Raw genomic sequence first — 25,403 nt, forward strand, 5'->3', positions numbered from 1 at the left:
TACATTTAACGATATAACTTTGTTGAGGTCGAGAATAACAGACCTTCCCCGTGACTTTAAACAGCAAACGGCTTTAATTTCCTCGAGTTCGTCACTAACGGATGATATCTTGAGCAGAGAAGACCAAATAATAAAAGATACAAGTTCACAGTTTTAATTTCATCTCGTAAGTAAAATAGCAATCAGTTATATAAGTAGATATTAAAATTTGAAAGTTTCTTCTAAAATATTATATGTATTGTTTCTTTATTTATTATTTATTATTATTATCTATTTTATTATTTTATTATTTTAATATTATTTACTATTATTTTATGTCCGACTTTTGCCTTCATCATCGTTATAATAAGATCTTTACGATAAGATTTTTAAAAAACTCATATAAAATAAAATATAAAAGTAAAATTACAGTTTATATTATATTATTTTTCTTCTGAAAATATTTTTGTATAGATGTTTGAAAGGAGACTTGACATGACGATTTTAAAATTTTTAATAAATATTGGCCTAATATTTACTGCTACAGCGATTCTCTATGATAAAGATTCACGCAATGATTCGGCGATTAATTACCGTTTACCAGACAATGTAGTTCCACTTCACTACAATATTAAGCTAATACTACATATTTTGGAAGGTAATTTTACCATATCTGGAAGGTATTTTTTTGAAGGAGCACTCAATGTTAACATCAGAATTCGTCATGTAACGCAAAACTTGAGTTTACACGTATTGGACTTGACAATAAACGAAACGGAGACATCGTTGTTTGATAAAAATGGTATTATCTATGCACCGGCAACGTATAATTATGACAATCTAACGCAAATCTTAGTTCTTAATTTCAACGATGAACTATTACCTGGAAATTATATTTTGCAAATGTGGTATGTTGGTATCATACATAAGGACTTTGAAGGCTTTTTCATATCACCTTATTTCAATCAGGAGGGAAATCTTGTGTAAGTAAATATTAATATCTGAAAAACATTTCTTTCTTTCTAATATCGTATGTACTGTTTTTTTAACATTATTTATTATTATTATTTATTTGCTTTTGTCATCATCATATGATTATAATATGCTAAGATCTTTACCTACTAACATATATGATTTAATGTGAAATTTGGTTAATATCGTAATTTGACAACTACGTATATATATATATATGCAATATTTTAAATACTTGTCTATATAACATTATTTATTCTTGTTAATATAATAATATGTTTCCTCATATTTAAAATTTTTCGTATAATTCTGGAGTAAAATTTTGTCTTAAGCCTCTTTTTAAATCTAAATTGTTTTAAGACAATTTTTGAGAGAGTTGTGTGTATTATTATGTTTAATTATGTTCAATAATGCATAATTATATTTAACAAAATGTATTAAAATAAGAGGTAATTATGCATAAAAAGGGCCCACCTTTGCACAAATGTGTCATTGACATATGTTGTCAAGGTCATATCTCTAATTAATATTCTGAAGGTTTTAGCCGGCGGTCGATGTTTATTAAAAAGTTATTAACAAAAGAATTTCACAACTTTAATGCTTTTTATCTCCGAAAATATTGATTTGAGAAAAAAAATTTTAAACAAAAAATAAAGCCGCTGAAAAACTCTACAAAAAAGGTTATATGCATTTTTTACGTAAACCTACTATTTTAGCTGTTATATGAAAAAATAATAATTTTAAATACATTTAATACAATTTAAATTTATATAGAATTTATTACAATTTAATACAATTAAAAAATATCACAAATGTATGTGTACACACACACACACACACACGCGCGCGCGCGCGCCGGGGGGGGGGTGCAAGGGGGGCCTTCGGTCAGCCCTTCCGCAATCACCCCGCCGATAGGCAAGATGGACCTCGCTTTATTACTTATAGCATATATCCATTGTGATTGAACTCTTCGCAATACGTCCCCTATCGGCGGGGTGGCTGTGGGAGGGGGGCCAAAGGCCCCCTTGCACCCCCCGCGTGTGTGTGTGTGTGTGTGTGTGTACACATACATTTGTGATATTTTTTAATTGTATTAAATTGTACTAAATTCTATATAAATTAAATTGTTTACCTTTTTTTTATTTATCTTTAATTTACCTTTTTTGCGTTTTTCTTCGATTTGCGAGTTCGACCGCTATTTTTAAGTTTCATATTCGTGTTCAGAAGGTAAAAATACGTAGAAATTCGGTATTCTTACCCATTATTTCATATAGGTAGGTTTTCCGAAGGTTTATCTTACTTTTGTATTTATTATTTTTATCCTTTTTCAGTCTATATCTCCAAAACTATTTGAGTCCGACCCTTATATATATATATATATGAAATTACTCGGGAAAATCTCCCCTATAACATATTTAAAAATGAAGTAAATCGGTGAACAAATAAAGAAGAATCTTTATGTCAATATTTCTCACATTTATTTGTTAATAATTTTTGAATAAGGAACGACCGCCGGCTAAAATCTTCAGAATGTTAATCAGGGATAACATCTTTACCACATACGTCAATAACACATTTGTGCGAAGGTGGGTCCTTTTTATGCATAATTACCGCGTTAATATTTATCGTTTTATATTTTTCGTAAAATTCCAAAGTAAAATTTCACCTTCAATTTTTTTTAAATTCTAAAATGTTTGAAGAAAATTTTTGAAACGATTGTATAATTATGTCGCATAATTATGTTCAATAAAATTTAACAAAATAAGATTAACAGATTTTTGAAGAAGTAGACGCGTACGCGTTTGATAAATTTTATTAACGTTTACATATGTTTTATACCTTCATTCAATAGCGTTTATATACCTTTATTCAATAGCATTAATATATGTTAATAATATGTAGCGTCTAGAATCTATAAAAATTTTATATACTATAAATGTTCAGTGAACGTGAATAATAAATCACATTTACGCGTTACCATATTTACTTAAGCACTTCACTTATTCCCATTCATGATGACAGAAAATTTATCATAATTAAAGGCGTATCATTAAAATATGACAGGTGGTTCGCCGCAACGCATTTTGAACCGACTTTTGCGCGACGAGCATTCCCATGTTGGGACGAGCCGGCATTAAAAGCTACTTTCGACATCTCCATAAAACATCATCGAAATTACACGGCTTTATCAAATATGCCAATACGGAAACAATTCGACGATGATAACGGCATGATATGGACGCATTTTGATACGACTCCCTTCATGTCTACCTATCTCGTAGCGTTTGTAGTGACTGATTACGTTCGCGTTCCTACTGAAGATGAGACCATTAATATATGGTGCAGACCGAAAGTGGTGCCGCACACAAAATTTGCACAAGAAGTTATTCGAAAAACTAAAAGGCTATTGACAGAATATACCAACAGCACCTATAAAATTCCAAAACTGGATCTCGTAGCACTCCCGCAGCTCTCATTAAATGCCAAAATTCAAAAATTGGGAGTGCAAAATTGGGGACTTATTATTATTGTGTAATATATGCAATTTAAACAAAACATCAACAGAATAATGCATTTCATATATATTGGGTTATATAAGTTAAAAATTTTTTTCAATTTTTGTTAAATTAATAACTTTGGATAATTAGTATTGAATATTATAAGTATAAATTTTTGCGAAAGAATAGCTTACTTATTTTATTATACTTATTTAGAAATTATAATTATTATTTCTTGTTCCAATTCTTAAAATAATAGAAATCATTTGTTTTTCGTATAAGAATAACATTAAAAACTTTTTACGTTATTTAAGTAATTTAAGGATTAAAAATTAAATTTATTTTTCTTGAATAATTTTATCAAATGTAGATTATATACATTAGATTATGTATGTATGCGTGTGCATGCGAACGCGCGCATGCACACACACACACACACACACACACACACACACACACACACGTACATACATAAGAAAGAATAAAAATATAATCGAATTATATTTTGGATTACATAAAAATTGAAAAAGATATAATCTTAAAATATAAATTATACATATACATTTTTAAAATACAAAAATTCTTTACTTTAAATTATATACAAAAATTTCACTTTTATATATAATTATTTAAATTAAAATATTTTATATTAGATATATTAAATAATTATAAAGCACATTAAAATGAACATAACTGCGTTTATATAATTTTTAGTGAAAGAAGACTTGAATACAATGAAAGTTTCAATACAATATTTGATAAACAAAATGTAGCGATGCGAATTGTACATTTAATGGCGCATCAATGGCTTAGTAATGTAGTCACTCCATTATGGTGGTCTCAGATATGGTTAAGTGAGGGATTTGCGTCGTTCTTCGAAATATATATTCTCAATAAGGTAGGTTTATTATTGTAAATTTTGTTTGGATATAGAGGTGAACATTTTCGAAAAATTATTTCTATTAAATTCAAATATGATAAATAATACAATTTAATCAGTCATGATTTTCTATATGAAAAAATAATGTATTGCTAACAATTTTACATTATGATTACTTAAGAATTTAAAACAGAGTACTTTAAAAAGATTAATATTATTACATATCATAATAACTGATATTCTATTATTAATATGCATAAAATATTAAATTTTTTAATTTCAATCAAATTTTAATTGATTGAAATTAAAACTTACGTATAATATATTTCAGATTTTCGAGGAGTGGCAAATAATTGAATACTTTGTTGTTAATATGCAGCGAGAAATTCTTCACCGTGATATAAATCAAAGTCCAATTACATTAGAAGTCAATAGACCCAATGAAATTGAATCACGTTTTATTGACTCTAGACATGCCAAAGGTAAAATAGAATAAATAAATCATTATTTTCAAGTTTCCTAACAGATGATCTAAAGAAAAAGAAGAAACAATAAAAAAAATTTTTATTGTTAATATGTACTCTTTATCACAATGCTCGGTTTCTTTTATTAGCTATGTTCACAAATTTATGGATAATAATATATTTTATTATATACCAATTTTTATGTTTATTTATTATTATTGCAGCACCCGCTATACTGCGCATGTTACAACATATAATTACCGATAAGGTATTTCGAAATGGTCTTATTAAATATTTACACACGCAGTAAGTAATATAATCATCTTTTTATAGACATTTTTGTGTGTGTGAAGTATTCAGTGTAATAGTAAATCAACTTAAAAGTAAAAAGTTCACCGAAAAAATTGTATTCTTGAAATGTACACTTTATAAGTCCTCTTAATAAATATTCCTAATAAATAAGAATATATTCTTAATGAATAAGAATATATACTTAATTTGCGACTTCTCTACGCCACAACTCGGTTTTCGTGTGCGCGACATGTTTCTTCATTTGCCGCTACGCGGCGACACCACTCTTAATTTTTCTCGTATTCAATATTTATCATGAAATGTATATAGGACTTGTATTAACATAAGATCTAAAGTATATTTTTTTTCCCTTAGCAGTGGTGCGAAAGAGAGGACGCTGCTCACACACATTCTCTGTGTGCATGTGAGCCGCATCCTCTTTCTGACATCACTGTTTCTCAGTTTAATTTCAAGCTGAATTTAAAATAATTTATATAATCTGGATTCCTTGTTGGGATTCAGAATATTAAACAGATTATTCGAAATTAGGCGGAAAAAAACTTTTAGACCAATAATTAAATTTATTTGACTTCAACAAAATTTATTAAATTCAAAGAAATATTTTTCTCTGTGTATTAAGAATATCTCTTTAGAAGATTTTCCTCTTAACTTAAGAGGATCCTCTTGGCGTCTATTTTAGTGATATATATTCTAAAGATAAGTGGCATATTCTTAAGTTAAGAATACAATTTTTTCGGTGTTTAAACTGATGTTTCATCGTTAAGTTGCTCATAATAAATCTATCAATAAAACACTATACAAGTTAAACTATTTTTTACATTTCTAAATGAATAACTTTTTATATTTTTCACCAAACTACTTTTATATTTTTCAATAAACAACGCAACAATTTAATAATTATCAGAAAATTAAAAATTTTATTACTTAAGCAACGACAACTTATAAAATGATAAATATTGCATGAGTGTAAGCATTGCAGATAATCCTTGAGAATTTTGCAAAATTTTCTTAATCTTTCTCAGAATAAAAAGAAATGACTCATTACATTTTAAGTGCTTCGGAATAAAATATATGAAACAATTTTAATTGTGGATTTATTTATATTTATGTGACTTATTGCAATATAATTCTCTTAACAAATCTATCTTCTATCTTTTACAATTTAGTCAGTTTAGTTCGGCTACTTCCGACGACTTATGGAACGCTTTGCAGGCAGTGCTAGATACATCAGATGTCCCGCATAATGCTTATAGATTGAAAGAAGTAATGGATACTTGGATAAAACAACCGGATTTCCCTGTAGTACATGTGACCCGAAAGAAAGATACCAATGAGATAATATTAACGCAAGAACATATCTTTTCAAAAAATGAAATTAAGAACGTCAATAAATGGTGGATACCTTTGACTTTTGCTACGCAAATAAATCCTGATTTTTCTAATACTTTTCCCACTTATTGGCTAAAACCGCAAGATCAATATATAACGATTGATGGAATTAATCCAAATGATTGGATTATTGTCAATTTACAACAAATGGGTGAGTATCCTTACTTGATATTAATTTAATCTGTTTTTAAAATATGGAATTTTTTATTATTCATAAAGTTCAATAATCGTTTATAATTTTAGTTCAATAATCGTTAATAATTTAATTTTATAATTATTAATTTATAAATCAACACTTTTATATATCTTTTATTACTATTTATTTCCTATAGATTTTTATTCTTATATATATTTTCTATATGTTTGTTGCAATATTTTTATTTATAATTTATTATGTAACATAAATTTTTAACACGCATATATAAATATAAACAAATGTTGAAATAAAAAGAGGGTGATATATATGTATATTTATTTAATTTATTAATAAATTAAATTAAATTAAATTAATTATTTAATAAAGTTTAGAGTAATGTAATTTATATTATTATTTAATTTGACAATAGGATACTATCGTGTTAATTACGATTCTTCCATTTGGCAAAAAATTGTGAATTATTTCAAATATGACGATTTTACGAAAATTCATCCACTTAATCGTGCTCAAATCATCGATGACGCCTATCATTTTATGATGAAAAATAAACGTGATATCATGATGTTTTTGAAACTTGTTAGCTATCTATCGCAGGAAATAGATTGTATACCATGGTATTCTATGTTTAAAATATTAGGATTTACAGAAAATATTTACAAAGTTCCAGAAAATGAACATCTCAAAGTAAATAGTCACATAATCACTTAAAATAAAGAAATATATATGCGTACGTGCATGCGTGCGTACGGGCATGCGTGCGTGCGTGTGTATGTATGTTGTGTGTGTGTGTTTGTGTATGTGTACACGTGCATCTAGTTCATAAGATAAATGTTTATATATCAACTACAAACCGATATAAAATTAATTATTTAATTTTATATCGGTTTTAATTTATTTATTAAATTATTCTACGATTTTTCTAGTCATACATACTTAAAATTTTGGATGGCCTTATTAAGAACATAGGATACGAAGAAGATCTTTTCGATGATGACCTTACGAAACTTCAAAGAACCGAAGCTTTAAAATGGGCATGTACTTTAGGTCATTCCGAATGCAAGAGAATGGCCACTGTTAAACTGAATGAACATCTTGCAGATCCTAAAACATACAAGTAATTTTATTCTATTCATTAAATTCTAATTAGTCCTCATAAATTAATATGAAAATTCATATTACATAAATTATTTTATACATTATTAGGATTTTAGACACATATATATTCATATATATATATATATATATATATATATATATATATATGTATATATATATATATATATATATATATATATATATATGTATATATACAGGCGGTAGGCAAAATAATATGAACACTTGAAAAATACACTATATTTGTTTATTAATAAGGTATTGGGCCATCGTTTGCGTTTAATACAGCATTAATTCTGCTTGGAATAGAATTATACAATTTTTGAATAGTCTCCAGTGAAATAATTGTCTCATTCTTCTATCAAACAATGCCATTTTTCAAGATAACGCACCTATACACACAGCTAGGAAAGTTTAATTTTGATTTGAACAGCATCAAAATGAACTTCAACATCTTCTCTAACCAGCATAATTACATGATTTTAATATCGAACCACTATGGCAGATTTGTGAAAAAGAACGAGGAGCAGATTTCCTTCTCCAACATCTCTAAAGCAATATGAAAGACATTTTGATAAAAGAAGGGGACAATATTCCACTAGAGACTATTAAAAAATTATATGATTCTATTCCAAGGAGAATTGAAGCTATATTAAAGACAAATGGTGGCTCAATACCTTATTAATAAACAAATAGTGTATTTTCAGGTTTTCACATTATTTTGTCTACCCACTGTGTATGTAATTATACACATATGTTGACTCTTTAATGATATGTTGTAGAGTTTCGCCAAATTTAAAAGAATGGACGTATTGTAATGGCTTGATGGAAGCAAACGCTTTTACTTGGAATAAGTTATACGATATATATGTAAATAAATCAGATGAAAACATTTTGACGTACTTGATTTGTTCTGAAAATCCTGATATTATAATTAATTTTTTAAACATATCTACACCGAAAAATCAATATTCAATATCTAAATTAGATTTTCAATACCATGAAATTTATTATCCTATTATCATGGAACATGCTAAGAATAATGTAGTAATCGACTACATATTAACAAATTTTAAAAAAATAGTGCCAAGGTATTTTAATAACATATTTAATATTAATTGTAAACATATATTAATTTTTGTATTTAATCATTATAAATCTTTTAATTTTTTGCAGAATCTACAGTGCAAAATGGACATTAAATGGTTTAATTAACAATGTGTATTCTAGAGAAATACTTGACGAGGTAAATTTTATTATTTTAAATTTTAAATTTTAAATTTTGAATTTTAAATTTTATTGATATAATTATTGATATATTAATGATATAAATTTAAAATTTTATTGATATTTAAATTTATTTTTATCAAAAATTATTTTAAATTTTTTCGATAGAATGCTATTGTTACTAAAATTTCAAAATTTAAATGGAAAAATATTTTTAATTTGGTTAAATGTATAAAATAAATGTATTTTTTAAAAATTTGATGAAATGGTGTAAAAAAAAGGCAAGAATTTATTTCAAACAATAGCAATAATTATATATTTTCCTATATGTTTTACACTGATTTGTTAGCACATTAGTTGTATAAAGAGTGCTGAAATATTTAATTGAAGTTTTCGCATCATGCTTTTGCATAATAGAATACCGTATAAATTAAATTTCTAATAAGTATAAATATAATTTATTTTCAGATAAGCGAATTTGTAAAAAATAAATTTGAAGAGGAGGTATTTAAATATGTTCGAAACAAGATAATAAAACGCAAGAAACTATTGGATGCATATGCCTCATTTCAACCATCTAATATAAAAGAAGAATTAAAATTATTAATAAAACAATTATAATTAACTGTAACAGTTGCAAGACGGAGACATATATATGTTTATTTACTCCTAATATTAATTTTAAAACTTATCAGAAACTTTCTGTTTTTCAATTGAGAATAAGTTTTATAAGTTATATTATTTTATATTTCTTACTTTAATATTTTTCTAACCTTATTCTTCATAATTTTATTCCTTTTGTCTTTTATTCAAATAATTATGATTTACGTTACATATAATATATATCTCTCTGACTAAACATAATAAAATTACAAATTGAATTATAATTATAATTTGCATATGTGTAATTATAAGTAAATTGAATTATAATTATAATTTGTATATATGTATATATTTATGTATGTATGTATACATATGTATGCATTCTTCATAAGATATATTAAACTGTAACGAGAAATAGACGTTTCTTTTTATATAATTCGATGTAACACATGCTGAATCATTCTGCTAGCGAACACGACAATAACAGCTATTACAGTCTTATATTTAGAAATTTATAAATAAAGAATTTGCGTTTATAAATAAGATAGTATTTGTTGATATTATTTGACCCATATGCAAGTTAATATATAGAATAAATATACTTTTGTTGATCTCTTAAAAAAATCATGAAATTATTAATTCATATCTTAATTTATTTTTAGCCTTTCAACATTATAAATATTATACAGTCTTGTACAGTTTTATACAGATTGTAATTTACTTGAAAATTACAATGACAATTAATGTGACGCTATTATAATTGTTTTCAAAATGTTCAATATGTAGTTAATGTTAACAATCAAGAGAATAATAAGGCTTTACATATGAAAACACAAATTTGAATTTTTGCGAGCAATAAGAGTCAGATACGAATGATTATGCGTCAGTTTCACACAACATAAAAATTAAAATAAAAGATTGATTTTAATAAAAATATTTAAAAAATTATCTAAAAATAGGCAAGTAAGATCCAGTAAGATATGATAATTGGAGCGCAAGAAAGAGGAAAAAGAACACCTTTCATTTTCTTTTAGTTATTAGTATATTTCATATTTTATAATTGCTCGCTACAATACATGCACTAAACACGAATGTCTTACCGGCTTTTACTTGCCAATTTTTGACATAAAATTAATTTCAAATTACTTTTTCGCTTGCCAAAAGACAAACTTTTTTTTCCTCCCTTAATTCTTTTCTCCCTTTTAGGAGAGAAAGAGAGATATTAAAATTAAATTACAAATTGGGATATGTTAATTTACTATAAAACCAAGAAAATTTGTTTTGCTTCATTGTTCAAAATTCCCAAAAAACATATGTGTGTAAGGTGCCGTGCTACAATAGTTATGTACTCGGACTTAATGAGAACATATTTTATTTGATAAAGATACACTTAAACTGTGCGGCCGGACCGACGCCACGCTACTCCCTCACATGTGCTCGCTCACCTCATGCATGCGCCCGCTCACTTTCATGCATGCGTTCTAACTGCGTGGCCGGGCAGACACCACGTTACCCTCTCACATACGCTCGCTCACATTCACGCGTGCACTCCCTCGCCTCGCCAGCGCCCTCGCCTTCCATAGCGCACCAGGGTCCTATGCCCTGCAATAATCTTGGCGCGTGATTTGGGTTTTCTTTGGTATAGCGTTCATCTCACAATTCGGCCTTTCCTGATCATTTGTCCGGCCTCGGACACGGTGGTACAAACAAGGTAATAGAGTATAATGAATAAGTACAAAACAATCTTAAACTACTGCTTATCAACTAATCTTTGGTCTCTGACTAGCGCTTTAGGTATAGTCAGGCGATTTCGTCATGCCAAGGTCTAATGTTGCAAGCTTCCCACGTTTCTTCGTAGGGGCGACGTGATGTTTAGGAATTCTCTACATCTTTAATTATGTCTACATCTTTAATTATTATCTTTAATTATTATCTGTCGTTTCTGAGGACCTTATATAATTCATAGGGTCCTTTGAATTCGGGGACGAATTTCTTCGGCGCTCCTGGAGTGTTATAGAAATTTCGGATCCCCACATAGTCACCTTCCTTGTACTGGCGTGGCTCTATTCTGCTCTTGTCAAAGTAACGCTGATTGTACTCTTGATTCTTTGAAATATTCTTAGCGGCCCTTTCACGTATCACTTCGAGATCACGGGTTTCTGGTGTAGCCTTTTCTTCTAAGTACTCCTTGATTCCATCGATATTTGGGCCTTGCTGATTGACTCCAAACAATAAACGACTTGGCGTATCTCCCGTGGATTTATTTGTCGTGTTGTTGATCGCGAACTCTGCTTCCGCTAGTGCCTTGTACCAATATTTTCCGGCATTATTATCAACTATTTTGGCAAGGAGCGGACCTAATACACGATTAATGCGCTCTACTTGCCCATTCGCTTTCGGAGATCCCGTGGCTATCAGCACGTGTCGAATGTTATTTTCCTTGAGAAATTCTTCAAACTCATTTGAGGTGAAACAGGTTTCTCTATCGCTCATTATAGTATGAGGGCGGCTATAGTTAGCGAAATGCTGCCTTAGACAATCGATGGATTCCCTTGAAGTTGTAGTCTTAGTAGCATACAATTTAATGTACTTCGTGAACGCATCGACGATCACCAGAATGTGTTGTTTGATTAAGTGTTTTCGATCTATAGGTCCCATATGGTCGATGTGGAATGTCTGAAACGGTATATTACCTTTAGATATACTATGCAGAAAACCTTCAGACCTACCTGTAGATGGAGTAAACGCAATACATTTCAAACAATTTCGAATATGATTCTTAATCTTAGTACGCATTTGCGGGAACCAATAGGTTTATCGATTGCACCGCCTGTTTTTTCTGGACCGAAATGTCCCATTTCATCATGATACTTTCGCATTACATGGCCTTCCATCTTTTCCGGTACATAGAACCGTAACTCGCCATCTCTTTTTCGGTACACGAGTCCATTTCGCATCTCGTATTGTCTATCTTGAGATTTCTCAAGTTTCCCGCGCAGTTCTCGAATTTTGGGATCGCGATTTTGACTTAACGCTAGCTCCAACTCGAGTGGATTATCCTCAATTACCAAAATATTTGTGGCGCGGCTGAGAGCGTCTACGTGTTGCATTTTGGTACCGGCTCTGTGTTCCAGAATATAGTCATATTCCATAAGCTCTACCGCCCACCTTTCTATTCGCGGACATACATCTTTCTTATCTAGAGTCATTTTCAACGACGCGCAATCCGTGACGATCTTAAATAATGCCATGCAAGTAGATGCGAAATCGACGAAGTGCATAGATAACTGCGAGCGTTTCTAATTCGAAACTATGATAGCGGCTTTCAGTATCGGTCGCCCGTTTTGAAAAATACGAGACCGGGTGAAACTTCATATCTGTTTTCTTTTGCATAAGAGCGGCGCCAAAACCGTGCGAACTAGCATCTGTATGAAGCTCCGTCTCATCGTGAGGACTGTATATACTAAGTACAGGTGCTTCTTGCAGCTTTTGTTTAAGTATCTGAAATGCTTTTAGTTGTTCTTTCCCGAACTTAAATTCCACGTTTTTACGGAGTAATTCATGAAGTGGTTTTGCGATGACGGAGAAACCCTCAATGAATTTTCGAAAATATGAAGCCGAGGAAACATTGCAGGCTTTTCAAATTTTGTGGAATTGGATATCTCTCGACTGTCTCGATCCCTGACTTGTTCGGCTGAATTCCGATCTTAGAGATACGATAACCCAAGAATTCTATCTCTGTACATAAAAACTGACATTTATCGAGTCGAAGCTCCAACAGATTGTCAACCAAGCACTTGAATAACTGCTTTAAGACCTTAAAGTGATGCTCTAACGTAGCGGTTGCGACCAATACATCGTCCATATATACGACAATGCCTCCGATTCTAATCAATTCTACTAATTCTTCGTTTACAAATCTCTGAAATCTCGACGGTCCTACTTTGAGTCCGAAAGGCATTCTTCTGTATTCGAAAATCCCGTACGGTGTCGTAAATGCGGTATATTTTATCGATTCATCAGCGATTCGAATATGAAAAAACCCGTCTTTCAGGTCAAGGATACTGAAATACTTTTTATCTCTAAGTACATCAATTTGGTCCTCTATTAACGGAAGAGGATAATTATCGCGACGCAGGACTTTGTTTAACACCCGATAGTCGACACAAAGTCGGAGTTCGCCATTCTTCTTCTTTACTAGAATAATAGGAGAAACATATTCGGATTTACTAGGTTGAATGATTTTCCTCTACAGAAGATCGTCTAATATTTTCCTCAACTTTTCCTTTTCAGAAACGGAGACTCGACGCGGGTTAAAGTGGAATGGAGTTTCATTCGTCAAACTTAATTTTAACTCCATGTCGACTTTTGGGCTAATAGACCTTGCGGGCTCAACGTATTCCGACGTAAAGAGTTCTCGCAAACTAACCTGTGCTTCACGAAGTATTTCGAGATTGATACAAAGAGAATCTAATACCGTGTCGCGCGGATTATCTATTTCCACGTTCAAAAGCTCATCTATCACTTGGATTTCCAGTTTTCTCAGACCCAGACCGAATTTCTTCAATACATCGCGACCTAACACTACCGGGTTTACCATAATCGTATCCGGAACGACTAGTGTTGTTATGTTATTTTTTGTTTCGTTATCGATAGTGATATTCAGCCGTATATACCCGATTATCCGTAACAGTGAGCGGTTTATACCGTGATAATTTCCCGGGGGTGTACCGAAAGATTCTACTGCTTCTTTCAACACGAAACTCTCTTTTATGAAACTGACTTTACTACCCGAGTCCATTAGCGTGTTTAATCTAATCTTATGATTTGTATCAGAACAGTTTACTTAGTAGTCGACGTCCTTAAAAAATGTCTCTTCGTCCTCCGTGCAGCCGAAGATGGAGCAGACTTGATTCTCCTCTTCATTGACAACTGCAACTTCCGTTGATGACGTAGTCTTCGTTGGACAGTCCTTGGATATGTGGCCCATCTCACCACACTTGAAGCACAAGCCCTTCTCGCGCTTAGGTTGGCGGCAGTCAGAAGCGATGTGCCCTAGTTTGTTACAGTTATAACAACGAGGATTTTTTTGTTTTCCTTCGTCGTTTTTTGTTTGATTTTCTCCTTTTTTCTCACTATCCTTTTGTGAATCAGCTGATTTTGCATCGTGCTTGCCCGTCGATCGTTAATCTCGTTTCGTATTGTTTTTCACCGGCGTTCGCAATGATACCTTCTCAAAGGCTTGTAACATATCTTCCTTCTTCTGGAACTCCTTCATTCGTGCTAGGTCTTGCAGATGGTCGCTCGGAATGCCACCGATTAAATAATCGACCATTTCTTCTCCGTCGATAGGAACGTCTTTCGCCAAGATTATTTTATCGTGAAAATAATCTGCGAAATTCTCAGATGGTTTCCACTCTCTTGTCTCGAATTTCTTCCTCAGGGCTACACGTAACGGACGATGATCATACATTTTCCGGAAGCCGTCCATTATTTCATCGAGAGTCATGGCGATCGTGTTTTCTGCCTGAAACCAACTCTTCGCTTTTCCTTTTAATTTGTTGCTAACAAGTAGTTTAGCACGGTTATCGTCGAGATGATAGGTCGCACACAGTTGACGGACTTGTTGCTCCCATTTTCTAAACGTACCTGCACTTCCGTCGAAGAATCCCACTAGTTCCAACATGGCGGTGATGTTTTCTGTTCGGCGTGCCCCCTCGGCTACAGATGGTGTGGCTCTTCGTAGTTGTTCGTTCTCCCGTCTAGCGATTTCTAACTCTCTTCTCAAGAGTTCGTTTTCACGACGCTCAAATTCGAGTTGCATGTCGCGATATCGGCGCTCTAATTCATCGCTATTTCGGCGGTCACGATTTCTGTTTTCTCTTGAGTCTTCTATTGTTCTTTCTTCGTTACCGTTATCTTCTTCTTCGTCTGCGGTCAACGCTACTTCCTCGTCTGACAGATCTTTGTCTGAGGCGGTCGTCGGGTCCTCGGCGCAAACAACGGAATTCATCCATGTGCCACTCGGGTCGTCTTTATTCAGACGCGCGATGAAATCTATCTTGCGTCCGTACACCGGCAAGCCTCGTCTTCGTAATTCGGCCTTAAGTGAGCTATTGAAAACTTCTTCGGATCCATTGTGATTTCGTTTCGTTCGCTGGCCGTTTTTCGGATTTTTTCTAAATGTGTAACGATAGCACGTGTCTCTCACGTTACGACTCAACCAATAACGGAAGATGGCTGATGCAATTTCTTCGAGTTTCTTACGTTTCCTTTCGTGCGCTCGCGTCCTAATCTCACTTCTGATTTTGTAAGGTGCCGTGCGACAATAGTTATGTACTCGGACTTAATGAGAACATATTTTATTTGATAAAGATACACTTAAACTGTGCGGCCGGACCGACGCCACGCTACTCCCTCACATGTGCTCGCTCACCCCATGCATGCGCCCGCTCACTTTCATGCATGCGTTCTAACTGCGTGGTCGGGCAGACGCCACGTTACTCTCTCACATACGCTCGCTCACATTCACGCGTGCACTCCTTCGCCTCGCTAGCGCCCTCGCCTTCCGTAACGCACCAGGGTCCTGTGCCTTGCAATAATCTTGGCGGGTGATTTGGGTTTTCTTTGGTATAGCGTTCATCTCACATGTGTGACACCGATCCCATGAAGTTTGTTACATATAGATCATTGACATCTGAATAGATAGACGGAGCCTTTTGAGAGGGGTAACTGATAAATGCAGTAAGGGGGGAGTGCATGAACTTCGGTTAAATCCGTCAACGTTCGATTATATTCGGCACAATTTGACATTACATGACGATTCCATTGACATCATCGATTCTCAACTAGATTTTCACAGAAATGTTTAAAGTGTTTATTTAGAGAAAATCGCTAACGCCGTTAAATATAAAAATAATATGAAAATATATAATAATATTAAATAATATATAAAAAAAAAATATATATATATATATATATATATATGTATATACACATATATATAATATTATGTATATATATTATTTAATAAATAAAGAAATAAAGAAATAAATATATATATCATATATATTAAACAATATTAAATATATATAAATTTAAAAATAATAAATATAAAAATAATATGACATTAGTCACAACACAACTTCGCACAATACATGTGAGCTGAACTTTGATGTCAATGATTGGAGTCGAATTATTAACCGATTATTATCGGGAATAACCGAATTCAACCGAAGTTCATAGAGTCCTCCCTTACCGCGAATATCAAAACCCCCCTCGTCCTAATCGATAGCTAATGCTCCGTCTATCTATTCAGATGTCAATGATGTAGATTGCATATGCATTATGCTCGAACATATATAAGCATATATTCAATATGTATATAAAAAAATGAACTTTCGAGGGAACACATTACATGCCTTATATAATTGCAACATATTAATATTTCAGTTACTTTTTGATTGTATAATTGATTCCGTTTTAAACTACAAAGTTGAAAACGAAACGAAAACAACAACATAAATATATTTAACGATGCTATATAACTTTGTTGAGGTCGAAAATAACAGACCTTCCCCGTGACTTTAAACAGCAAACGGCTTCAATTTCCTCGAGTTCGTCACTAACGGATGATATCTTGAGCAGAGAAGACCAAATAAGAGAAAATACAAGTTCACAGTCTTAATTTCATCTCGTAAGTAAAATAGCAATCAGTTATATAAGTATTATTAGATATTAAAATTAGATATTAAAATTTGAAAGTTTTTTTTTAAATATTATATGTATTGTTTCTTTATTTATTATTTATTACTATTATCTATTTTATTATTTTACTATTTTACTATTATTTCCTTTTGCCTTCATCATCGTTATAATAAGATCTTTATGCTAACATCTTATGCTCTCTAAAACTCATATAAAATAAAATATAAAAGCAAAATTACAGTTTATATTATATTATATTATTATTATTCTGAAAATATTTTTGTACAGATATTCGAAAGGAGACTTGACATGGCTATTTTGAAATGTTTAATAAATATTGGCCTCATATTTACTGCTACAGCGATTCTCTATGATGAAGATTCAAGCAACGATTTGATTCCTGTTCAGGAAGATTCAAGCAATGATTCGGCGATTAATTACCGTTTACCAGATAATGTAATTCCGGTACATTACAATATTAAGCTAATACCGTACATTGAGGAAAATAATTTTACCTTTGAAGGAGAATCCAATGTTAACATCAGAATTCGTCATGTAACGCAAAACTTGAGTTTACACGTTTTGGAATTGACAATAAACGAAGCCGAGACATCGTTGTTTGATAACAATGGTATTATCTATACACCGACAACGTATAATTATGACAATCTAACACAAATCTTAGTTCTTAATTTCAATGATGAACTGTCACCTGGAAATTATATTTTGAAAATGCGATATGTTGGTATCCTACATAACGACTTGGAAGGCTTTTTCATATCATCTTATATAAATGAGGAAGGAAATGATGCGTAAGTAAATGTCAGTTTCTGAAAGTTCTTTCTAATATCATATATATTATTATTTTTAATTATTTATTATTATTATTATTTATTTGCTACTTTTATCATCATCATGTCTTTATAATATGCTAAGATCTTTAACTACTATATAAAATATATGATTTAATGTGATATTGTGTGTGTGTTTAATATCATATTTTCATAATTGCGTATATATATATATATATATATATATATATATATATATGCAATTTTTAAATACTTGTCTACATAATATTGTGCATTCTTGTTAATATAATAATATGTTTTCTTATATTTTAAATTTTTCTTAAAGCTTCGAAGTAAAATTTTGTCCTAATTTCTTTTTAAATATAAATCTAATAATATTTTAAATATAAATTTTAAGAAAATTTTTGAGAGGGTTGTGTATATTATTATGTTTAATTACGTTCAATAATGTATAATTATTTAATAAAATGTAACAAAATGCCATTAACAGATTTTCGAAAAAATACATATATTAATTTTGACAAACTTCGTTACTTTATTTAGTAGTGTTAATATATGTTAATAATATATAGCGTCTCTAAACTTTACAAAAGTGTTATGTACTATTGTTCAAACGTGAATCACATTTATGCGTTTCCATATTTAAATCATTCATCCTTATTTATCCTCATTCATGGTAATAGAAAATTCCATAATCAAAATCGTATCATTGAAATGTGATAGGTGGTTAGCTGCAACGCACTTTGAACCAACATATGCACGACGAGCGTTCCCATGTTGGGACGAACCAGCATTAAAAGCTACTTTCGATATCTCCATAAAACATCATCGAAATTATACAGTTCTATCCAATATGCCAATACGGAATCAATTGGACGATGGTAACAAAGACGGCATGATATGGACGCATTTTGATACGACTCCCATCATGTCTACCTATCTCGTAGCGTTTGTAGTGGCCGATTACGTTCGCGTTCCTACTGAAGATGAGACCATTAATCTATGGTGCAGATCGAAATTGGTGCCGGACATAAAACTTGCACAAGAAGTTGTTCAAAAATCTAAAAGGCTATTGACAGAATATACCAACAGCACCTCTAAAGTTCCAAAAATGGATCTCGTAGCACTCCCGCGATTCATATCTAGTGCTATGGAAAATTGGGGACTTATTATTTTTGCGTAATATATGCAATTTAAAAAAAATATCAATAGAATAACGCATTTCAGATATCTTGTGGCATATAAATTGAAATTTTTTTCAACTTTTGCAAAATTAATAATTCTCTATAATTAATATTATGAACATTATATCTATAGATTTTCACGAAAGAATATATTATCTATTTTACTGGAAATTATAATTATTATTTATTGTTTCATTTCTTAAAATAACAGAAATTATTACTTTTTTTTTAATAAATAGCGCGGTTTTAAAAATTTTTTGGTTATGTATGTAATTTAAAATTGAATTCAAAATTAAATTTTTTTTATGAATAATTTTAAAATGAAAAGTATATAAATGCGGAAAGGCACCCGCGCGCGCAAACACAGACATACATGAAAGAATAAAAATATAATTGAATTAATTTGGATTATACAAAGTTGAAAATGATATAAATTTAAAAAATATACATATATAAAATGTTTTAAATTTGATTACGTCATTATAAAATATATTGACATGAACATAACATTTATATAATATTTTTTAGTGAAAGAAGCTTTGCATATAATGAAAGTGTCAATACAATACCTGATAAAATAGATGTAGCAGTGACAACAGTACATGAAATGGCGCATCAATGGCTTAGTAATGTAGTCACTCCATTATGGTGGTCTCAGATATGGTTAAGTGAAGGATTTGCGACGTACTTCGAAATATATATTCTCAATGAGGTAGGTAGTTCATTATTGCAAGTTTTGTTTGAATGTAGATGAGCACTTTCGCAAAAACGCTTCTATTAAATTCAATATAATATAATACAGTTGAATCATTCATGATTTTCTGTATGAAAAACTATTGTATCTCTCTAGTAATAGTAATCTCTTTAGTAATCTCTAATAATTTTAGATTATGATTAATTAAGAATTTAAAAACAGATTTAAAACAGATTTCTCTAAAAACATTGATATTATTACATGTCGTAGTAACTGATACTCTATTATTAATTTATAATATTGAATTTTTTAATTTCAATCCAATTTTAATTAATTGAAATTAAAACTTATGTATATTTCAGATGTTCGAGGATTGGCGAATAATGGAATACTTTGTTGTTCATGATCAGCGAACAATTCTTCACAAGGATATTGATATGAATGTGAACCCAATTATATTAGAAGTTAATAGACCCGAAGAAATTAAATCACTCTTCTTTGATTCCAGTTACGGCAAGGGTAAGATAGAGTAAATAAATCATCATCCTCAAATTTCCGAACATGAGATGATCTAAATTAAAAGAAACAATAAAATAAAATAAATTTTTTACTGTTAAAATGTACTCTTTATTACAATGATCAATCTCTTTTATTAGCTATGTTCACAAATTTATGGATGCTAATGTATTTTATCACATATCGGCTTTTGTATTTATTTATTATCATTGCAGCACCCGCTATAGTGCGCATGTTACAACATATAATTACTGATGAGGTTTTTCGAAATGGTCTTATTAAATATTTGCATACGCAGTAAGTAATATATTTATCTTTTTATGTAGCAATTTTTTACGGAAATTCAGTGTAATAGTAATTCAACTTAAAAGTAAAAAGTTTAAATTGATGTTTCTCGTTATTTTCATCGTTAAATTGCTCATATAATAAATCTATCAAACACTAATAAATCTATAAAACACTATATAAATGAAACTATTTTTTACATTTCTAAGTGAACAATATTTTACATTTTTCAATAAACAACACAACAATTGAATAATTATCAGAAAATTAAAAATTTTGTTACTAAAACTTTTAAACAACAATAACTTATAAAATGATAAAAATAGCATGCGTTTGCAGATAATCACTAAGAATTTTACAAAATTTTTTCTAATCTTTTTCAAAATGAAAAAAATTAATCATTATTATATTTTGAATGCTTCGGTATAAGATATATTCGACAGTAATAATTGTGGATTTATCTATACTTATATAACTTATTGCATTATAATTCTCTTAACAAATCTATCTTCTATCTTTTACAATTTAGTCAGTTCAGTTCGGCTACTTCCGACGACTTATGGAACGCTTTGCAGGCAGTGCTAGATACATCAGATGTCCCGCATAATGCTTATAGATTGAAAGAGATAATGGATACTTGGATAAAACAATCGGATTTTCCTGTAGTTCATGTGACCCGAAACAAAGACACCAATGAGATAATAATAACGCAAAAACATTTCGTTCCGAAAAATGAAAGTGAGAACGTCAATGATAATAAATGGTGGATACCTTTGACTTTTGCTACGCAAACAAATCCTGATTTTTCTAATACCTTACCTACTCATTGGCTAAAACCGCAAGATCGAAATATAACGATTGATGGAATTGATCCAAATGATTGGATTATTGTCAATTTACAACAAACGGGTGAGTATCTTTAATATACATGGTATTAAATTAATGTAAATTTTTAAATACGGATTTACTTTTCTATTTATGAAGACCAGTATAATCATTAAATTTATAATTAATAATTTATCATTATTACATATCATTATTACACATCATTATTACATATTTTTTATTTCTATTTATTATTTATAAATTTTTATTTTTATTTTTTATTTTTTATTTCATATATACTCTTTATAATATTTACGTTTATAATTTATAATATAAATTTTCAACATGCATATATAAATGTGACAAATATTAAAATAAGAGAAAAGTATCCCACACACACACACACACACACACACACACACACACACACACACACACACACACACACACACACACACACACACACACACACACACACACACACACACACACATAATTTATTAAAAAATATAAATCAAATTAAATTAAATTTTCTTTTTAATAAATTATTTAATTATTTAATAAATTTTAGCATAATTTATAATATTATTTAATTTGACAATAGGATACTATCGTGTTAATTACGATTCTTCCATTTGGCAAAAAATTGTGGATTATCTTAAATCTGACAATTATACGAAAATCCATGTACTCAATCGTGCTCAAATCATCGATGACGCCTATCATTTTATGATGCTAAATAAACATGATATGATGATGTTTCTGAATATTATTAGTTATCTATCGCAAGAAACAGACTTTATACCGTGGTATTCTATGTTTAAAATATTAAAACTTACGGAAGATATTTACAAAGTTCCAGAAAATGAACCTCTCAAAGTAAATAGCATATAATAACTTGAAATTACTTATTAGTAATATAATTACTTAATATGAAGAAATATACGTACATGTATATGCACGCGCGCGTGTTTGAGCGTGTGTGATTTTGTGTACATACACGTACATCTAGTCCATAAGATATATGTTAATATCAATTGTAAACCGATATATAAAATTAATATTAATATATAATTTTTCTAGTCATATATGCTTAAACTTTTGGAAGGACTTATTAAGAACGTAGGATACGAAGAAGATCCTACCGAGAATGATCTTATGAAACTTAAAAGAACTGTAGCTTTAGAATGGGCATGTACTTTCGGTCATTCCGAATGCAAGAGAATGGCCACTGTTAAACTGAATGAATATCTCACAGATCCTAAAACACATAGGTAATTTTATTCTATTCATTAAATTTTATTTATTCCTATTAAATTAATATAAAATACATATGACATAATCTTATTTACTTCATAAGTTATTAGGATTTTAGACACATATTCACATTCATATATATATATGCGCGCGCGTGTGTGTGTGTGTATACATATACGTCGATTTTTTTTATTATATGTTATAGAGTTTCGCCAAATTTAAAAGAATGGATGTATTGTAATGGCTTGATGGAAGCATCTATTTTGAATAAGTTATACGATATATTTGTAAATAAATCCGATGAAGAAGTTTTAATGTCATTGGTTTGCTCTGAAAATTCTGATTTTATAATTAATTTCTTGAACATGTCTATACCGAAAAATATAGATTTTGATTACTATGGACTTTATTCTTCTATTATCAAGAAACATGCTAAGAATAATGTAGTAATGGACTATGTATTAACAAATTTTAAAAAAGTATTCCCAAGGTATTTTAATAACATATTTAATATTAATTGTAAACACATATTATAGTTTTTATATTTATTCATTATAAATCTTTTAATTCTTTGCAGATCCAACGATGCAAATAGTGCATTAAATGATATAATTAACAATGTGTATTCTAAAGAAAAACTTGACGAGGTAAGTTTTATTATTCTAAATTTTACATTTTTATTTATTTATATTTAAATTTATTTACTCCATTTTTATACTAAATTGTAGATTTTATAATTTTTCGATAGAATGCTATTGTTATTAAAATTTTATAATTAAAATAGAAAAATATTTTTAGTTTTATTTAATAAATACATTAAATGTATTTTCAAAGATTTGATGAAATGATACAAAAAGGCGAAAATTTATTTCAAACAATAGTAATAATTATATATTTTTCTATATGTTTTACATTGATTTGTTAGCACATTAGTTTTATATAGAATGATGAAATTTAACTGAAGTTGTCGTATCATGCTTTTATTACATAATACGACCTTAAATTTGTAATAAGGATAAATATAAATTATTTTCAGATAAGCGAATTTGTAAGAAATGAATTTGAAGAGAAAGTATTCAAAGATGTTCAAGACAAGATAACAGAACGCAAGGGACTGTTAGATACATTTGCCTCATTTCAACCACCTAATATAAAAGAGAAATTAAAATTATAAAATAATTATAATTAATTATAACAATTGCAAGACGTATACTTATGTATATGTTTATTTATTTCTGATATTAATTTTAAAACTTGTCAGAAACTTTCCGTTTTTCAATAGAGAATAAGTTTTATAAGATATATTATTTTATATTTTTCACTTTAATATTTTTCTAACCTTATTCTTCATAATTTTATTCCTTTTGTCTTTTATTCAAATTATGTTTCATGTTACATATAATATAGATCTCTCTGACTGAATATAATAAAATTATAAGTAAATCGAATTATAATTATAATTTGTATATATGTATATGTAATTATAAGTAAATTGAATTATAATTATAATTTGTATATATGCATATATCTATGTATGTATGTATACATATGTATGAATTTTTCATAAGATATATTAAACTGTAACGAGAAATAGACGTTTCTTTTTATATAATTCGATGTAACACATGCTGAATCATTCTGCTAACGAACACGACAATAACAGCTATTACAGTCTTATATTTAGAAATTTATAAATAAAAAATTAATTTGCGTTTATAAATAACATAATATTTGTTGATATTATTTGACCCATATGCAAGTTAATATATAGAATAAATATACTTTTGTTGATCTCTTAAAAAAATCATGAAATTATTAATTCATATAGTTTTAATTTATTTTTAGCCTTTCAACATTATAAATCTTATACAGTCTTGTACAGTATTATACAGATTGTAATTTACTTGCAAATCACTATGACAATTAATGTGACACTATTACAATTGTTTTCAAAATGTTCAGTATGAATGTTAACAATCAAGAGAATAATAAGGCTTTACATATGAAAACACAAATTTGAATTTTTGCGAGCAATAAGAGTCAAATGCGAATGATTATGCGTCAGTTTTACACAAAATTAAAAATTAAAATAAAAAATTGATTTAAATAAAAATATTTAAAAAATTATTTAAAAATTGGCAAGTAAGATCCAATAAGATATGATAATTGGAGCGCAAGGAAGAGGAAAAAGAACACCCTTCTTTTTCTTTTAATTATTAGTATATTTCATATTTTATAATTGTTCGTTACAATATATGCATTAAACACCAATGCCTTACCGGCTTTTACTTGCTAATTTTTGATAAATTTTTTAACATAAAATTAATTTCAAATTACTTTTTCGCTTGCCAAAAGACAAACTTTTTTTTCCTCCCTTAAATCTTTTCTCCCTTTTAGGAGAGAAAGAGAAATATTAAAATTAAATTACAAATTGGGATTTGTTAATTTACTATAAAACCAAGAAAATTTGTTTTGCTGCATTGTTCCAAAATTTCCAAAAACCATATGTATAACACCGATCCCATGAAG

The 25,403-nt window shown here is 29.5% G+C and overlaps 3 protein-coding genes across 4 annotated transcripts; 2 read left to right on the forward strand and 1 right to left on the reverse strand.

Moving 5' to 3' along the window:
• Window positions 1-64: 64 nt before the first annotated feature.
• LOC145966715 (aminopeptidase N-like) lies at window positions 65-10,137 on the forward strand. Its single transcript, XM_083091017.1, has 12 exons — window positions 65-166; window positions 454-962; window positions 3,016-3,483; window positions 4,164-4,347; window positions 4,661-4,811; window positions 5,018-5,099; window positions 6,272-6,645; window positions 7,061-7,335; window positions 7,575-7,765; window positions 8,547-8,855; window positions 8,941-9,010; window positions 9,460-10,137. The coding sequence occupies exons 2-12, from the start codon at window positions 454-456 to the stop codon at window positions 9,610-9,612; spliced, it is 2,766 nt and encodes a 921-aa protein (XP_082947143.1). The 5' UTR covers window positions 65-166; the 3' UTR covers window positions 9,613-10,137.
• Window positions 10,138-14,768: 4,631 nt separating this feature from the next.
• Window positions 14,769-16,152, reverse strand: LOC145966380 (uncharacterized). The gene is made up of 2 exons (XM_083090433.1): window positions 15,244-16,152; window positions 14,769-15,144 (listed from the first exon to the last, which is right to left on the reverse strand). The coding sequence occupies exons 1-2, from the start codon at window positions 15,605-15,607 to the stop codon at window positions 14,780-14,782; spliced, it is 729 nt and encodes a 242-aa protein (XP_082946559.1). The 5' UTR covers window positions 15,608-16,152; the 3' UTR covers window positions 14,769-14,779.
• An 893-nt stretch (window positions 16,153-17,045) lies between these two features.
• Window positions 17,046-24,791, forward strand: LOC145966825 (aminopeptidase N-like). 2 transcript variants are annotated; one of them, XM_083091203.1, is made up of 12 exons: window positions 17,046-17,290; window positions 17,590-18,113; window positions 18,837-19,292; window positions 19,826-20,009; window positions 20,354-20,510; window positions 20,723-20,804; window positions 21,322-21,701; window positions 22,222-22,496; window positions 22,701-22,891; window positions 23,080-23,364; window positions 23,452-23,521; window positions 23,911-24,791. In XM_083091203.1, the coding sequence occupies exons 2-12, from the start codon at window positions 17,611-17,613 to the stop codon at window positions 24,046-24,048; spliced, it is 2,721 nt and encodes a 906-aa protein (XP_082947329.1). In that variant the 5' UTR covers window positions 17,046-17,290; window positions 17,590-17,610; the 3' UTR covers window positions 24,049-24,791. The 2 variants fall into 2 exon arrangements, with proteins under 2 accessions (XP_082947329.1, XP_082947330.1); XM_083091204.1 differs by lacking the exon at window positions 17,046-17,290 and having other exon boundaries at window positions 17,678-17,757; window positions 17,825-18,113; window positions 23,911-24,783.
• The last annotated feature ends 612 nt before the right edge of the window (window positions 24,792-25,403 follow it).

Source organism: Camponotus vicinus, unplaced genomic scaffold (assembly GCF_025532165.1).
Source record: "Camponotus vicinus isolate PSW18456_S1 unplaced genomic scaffold, iyCamVici1.0 SCAF_2, whole genome shotgun sequence".
Taxonomy (NCBI): Eukaryota; Metazoa; Arthropoda; class Insecta; order Hymenoptera; family Formicidae; genus Camponotus; species Camponotus vicinus.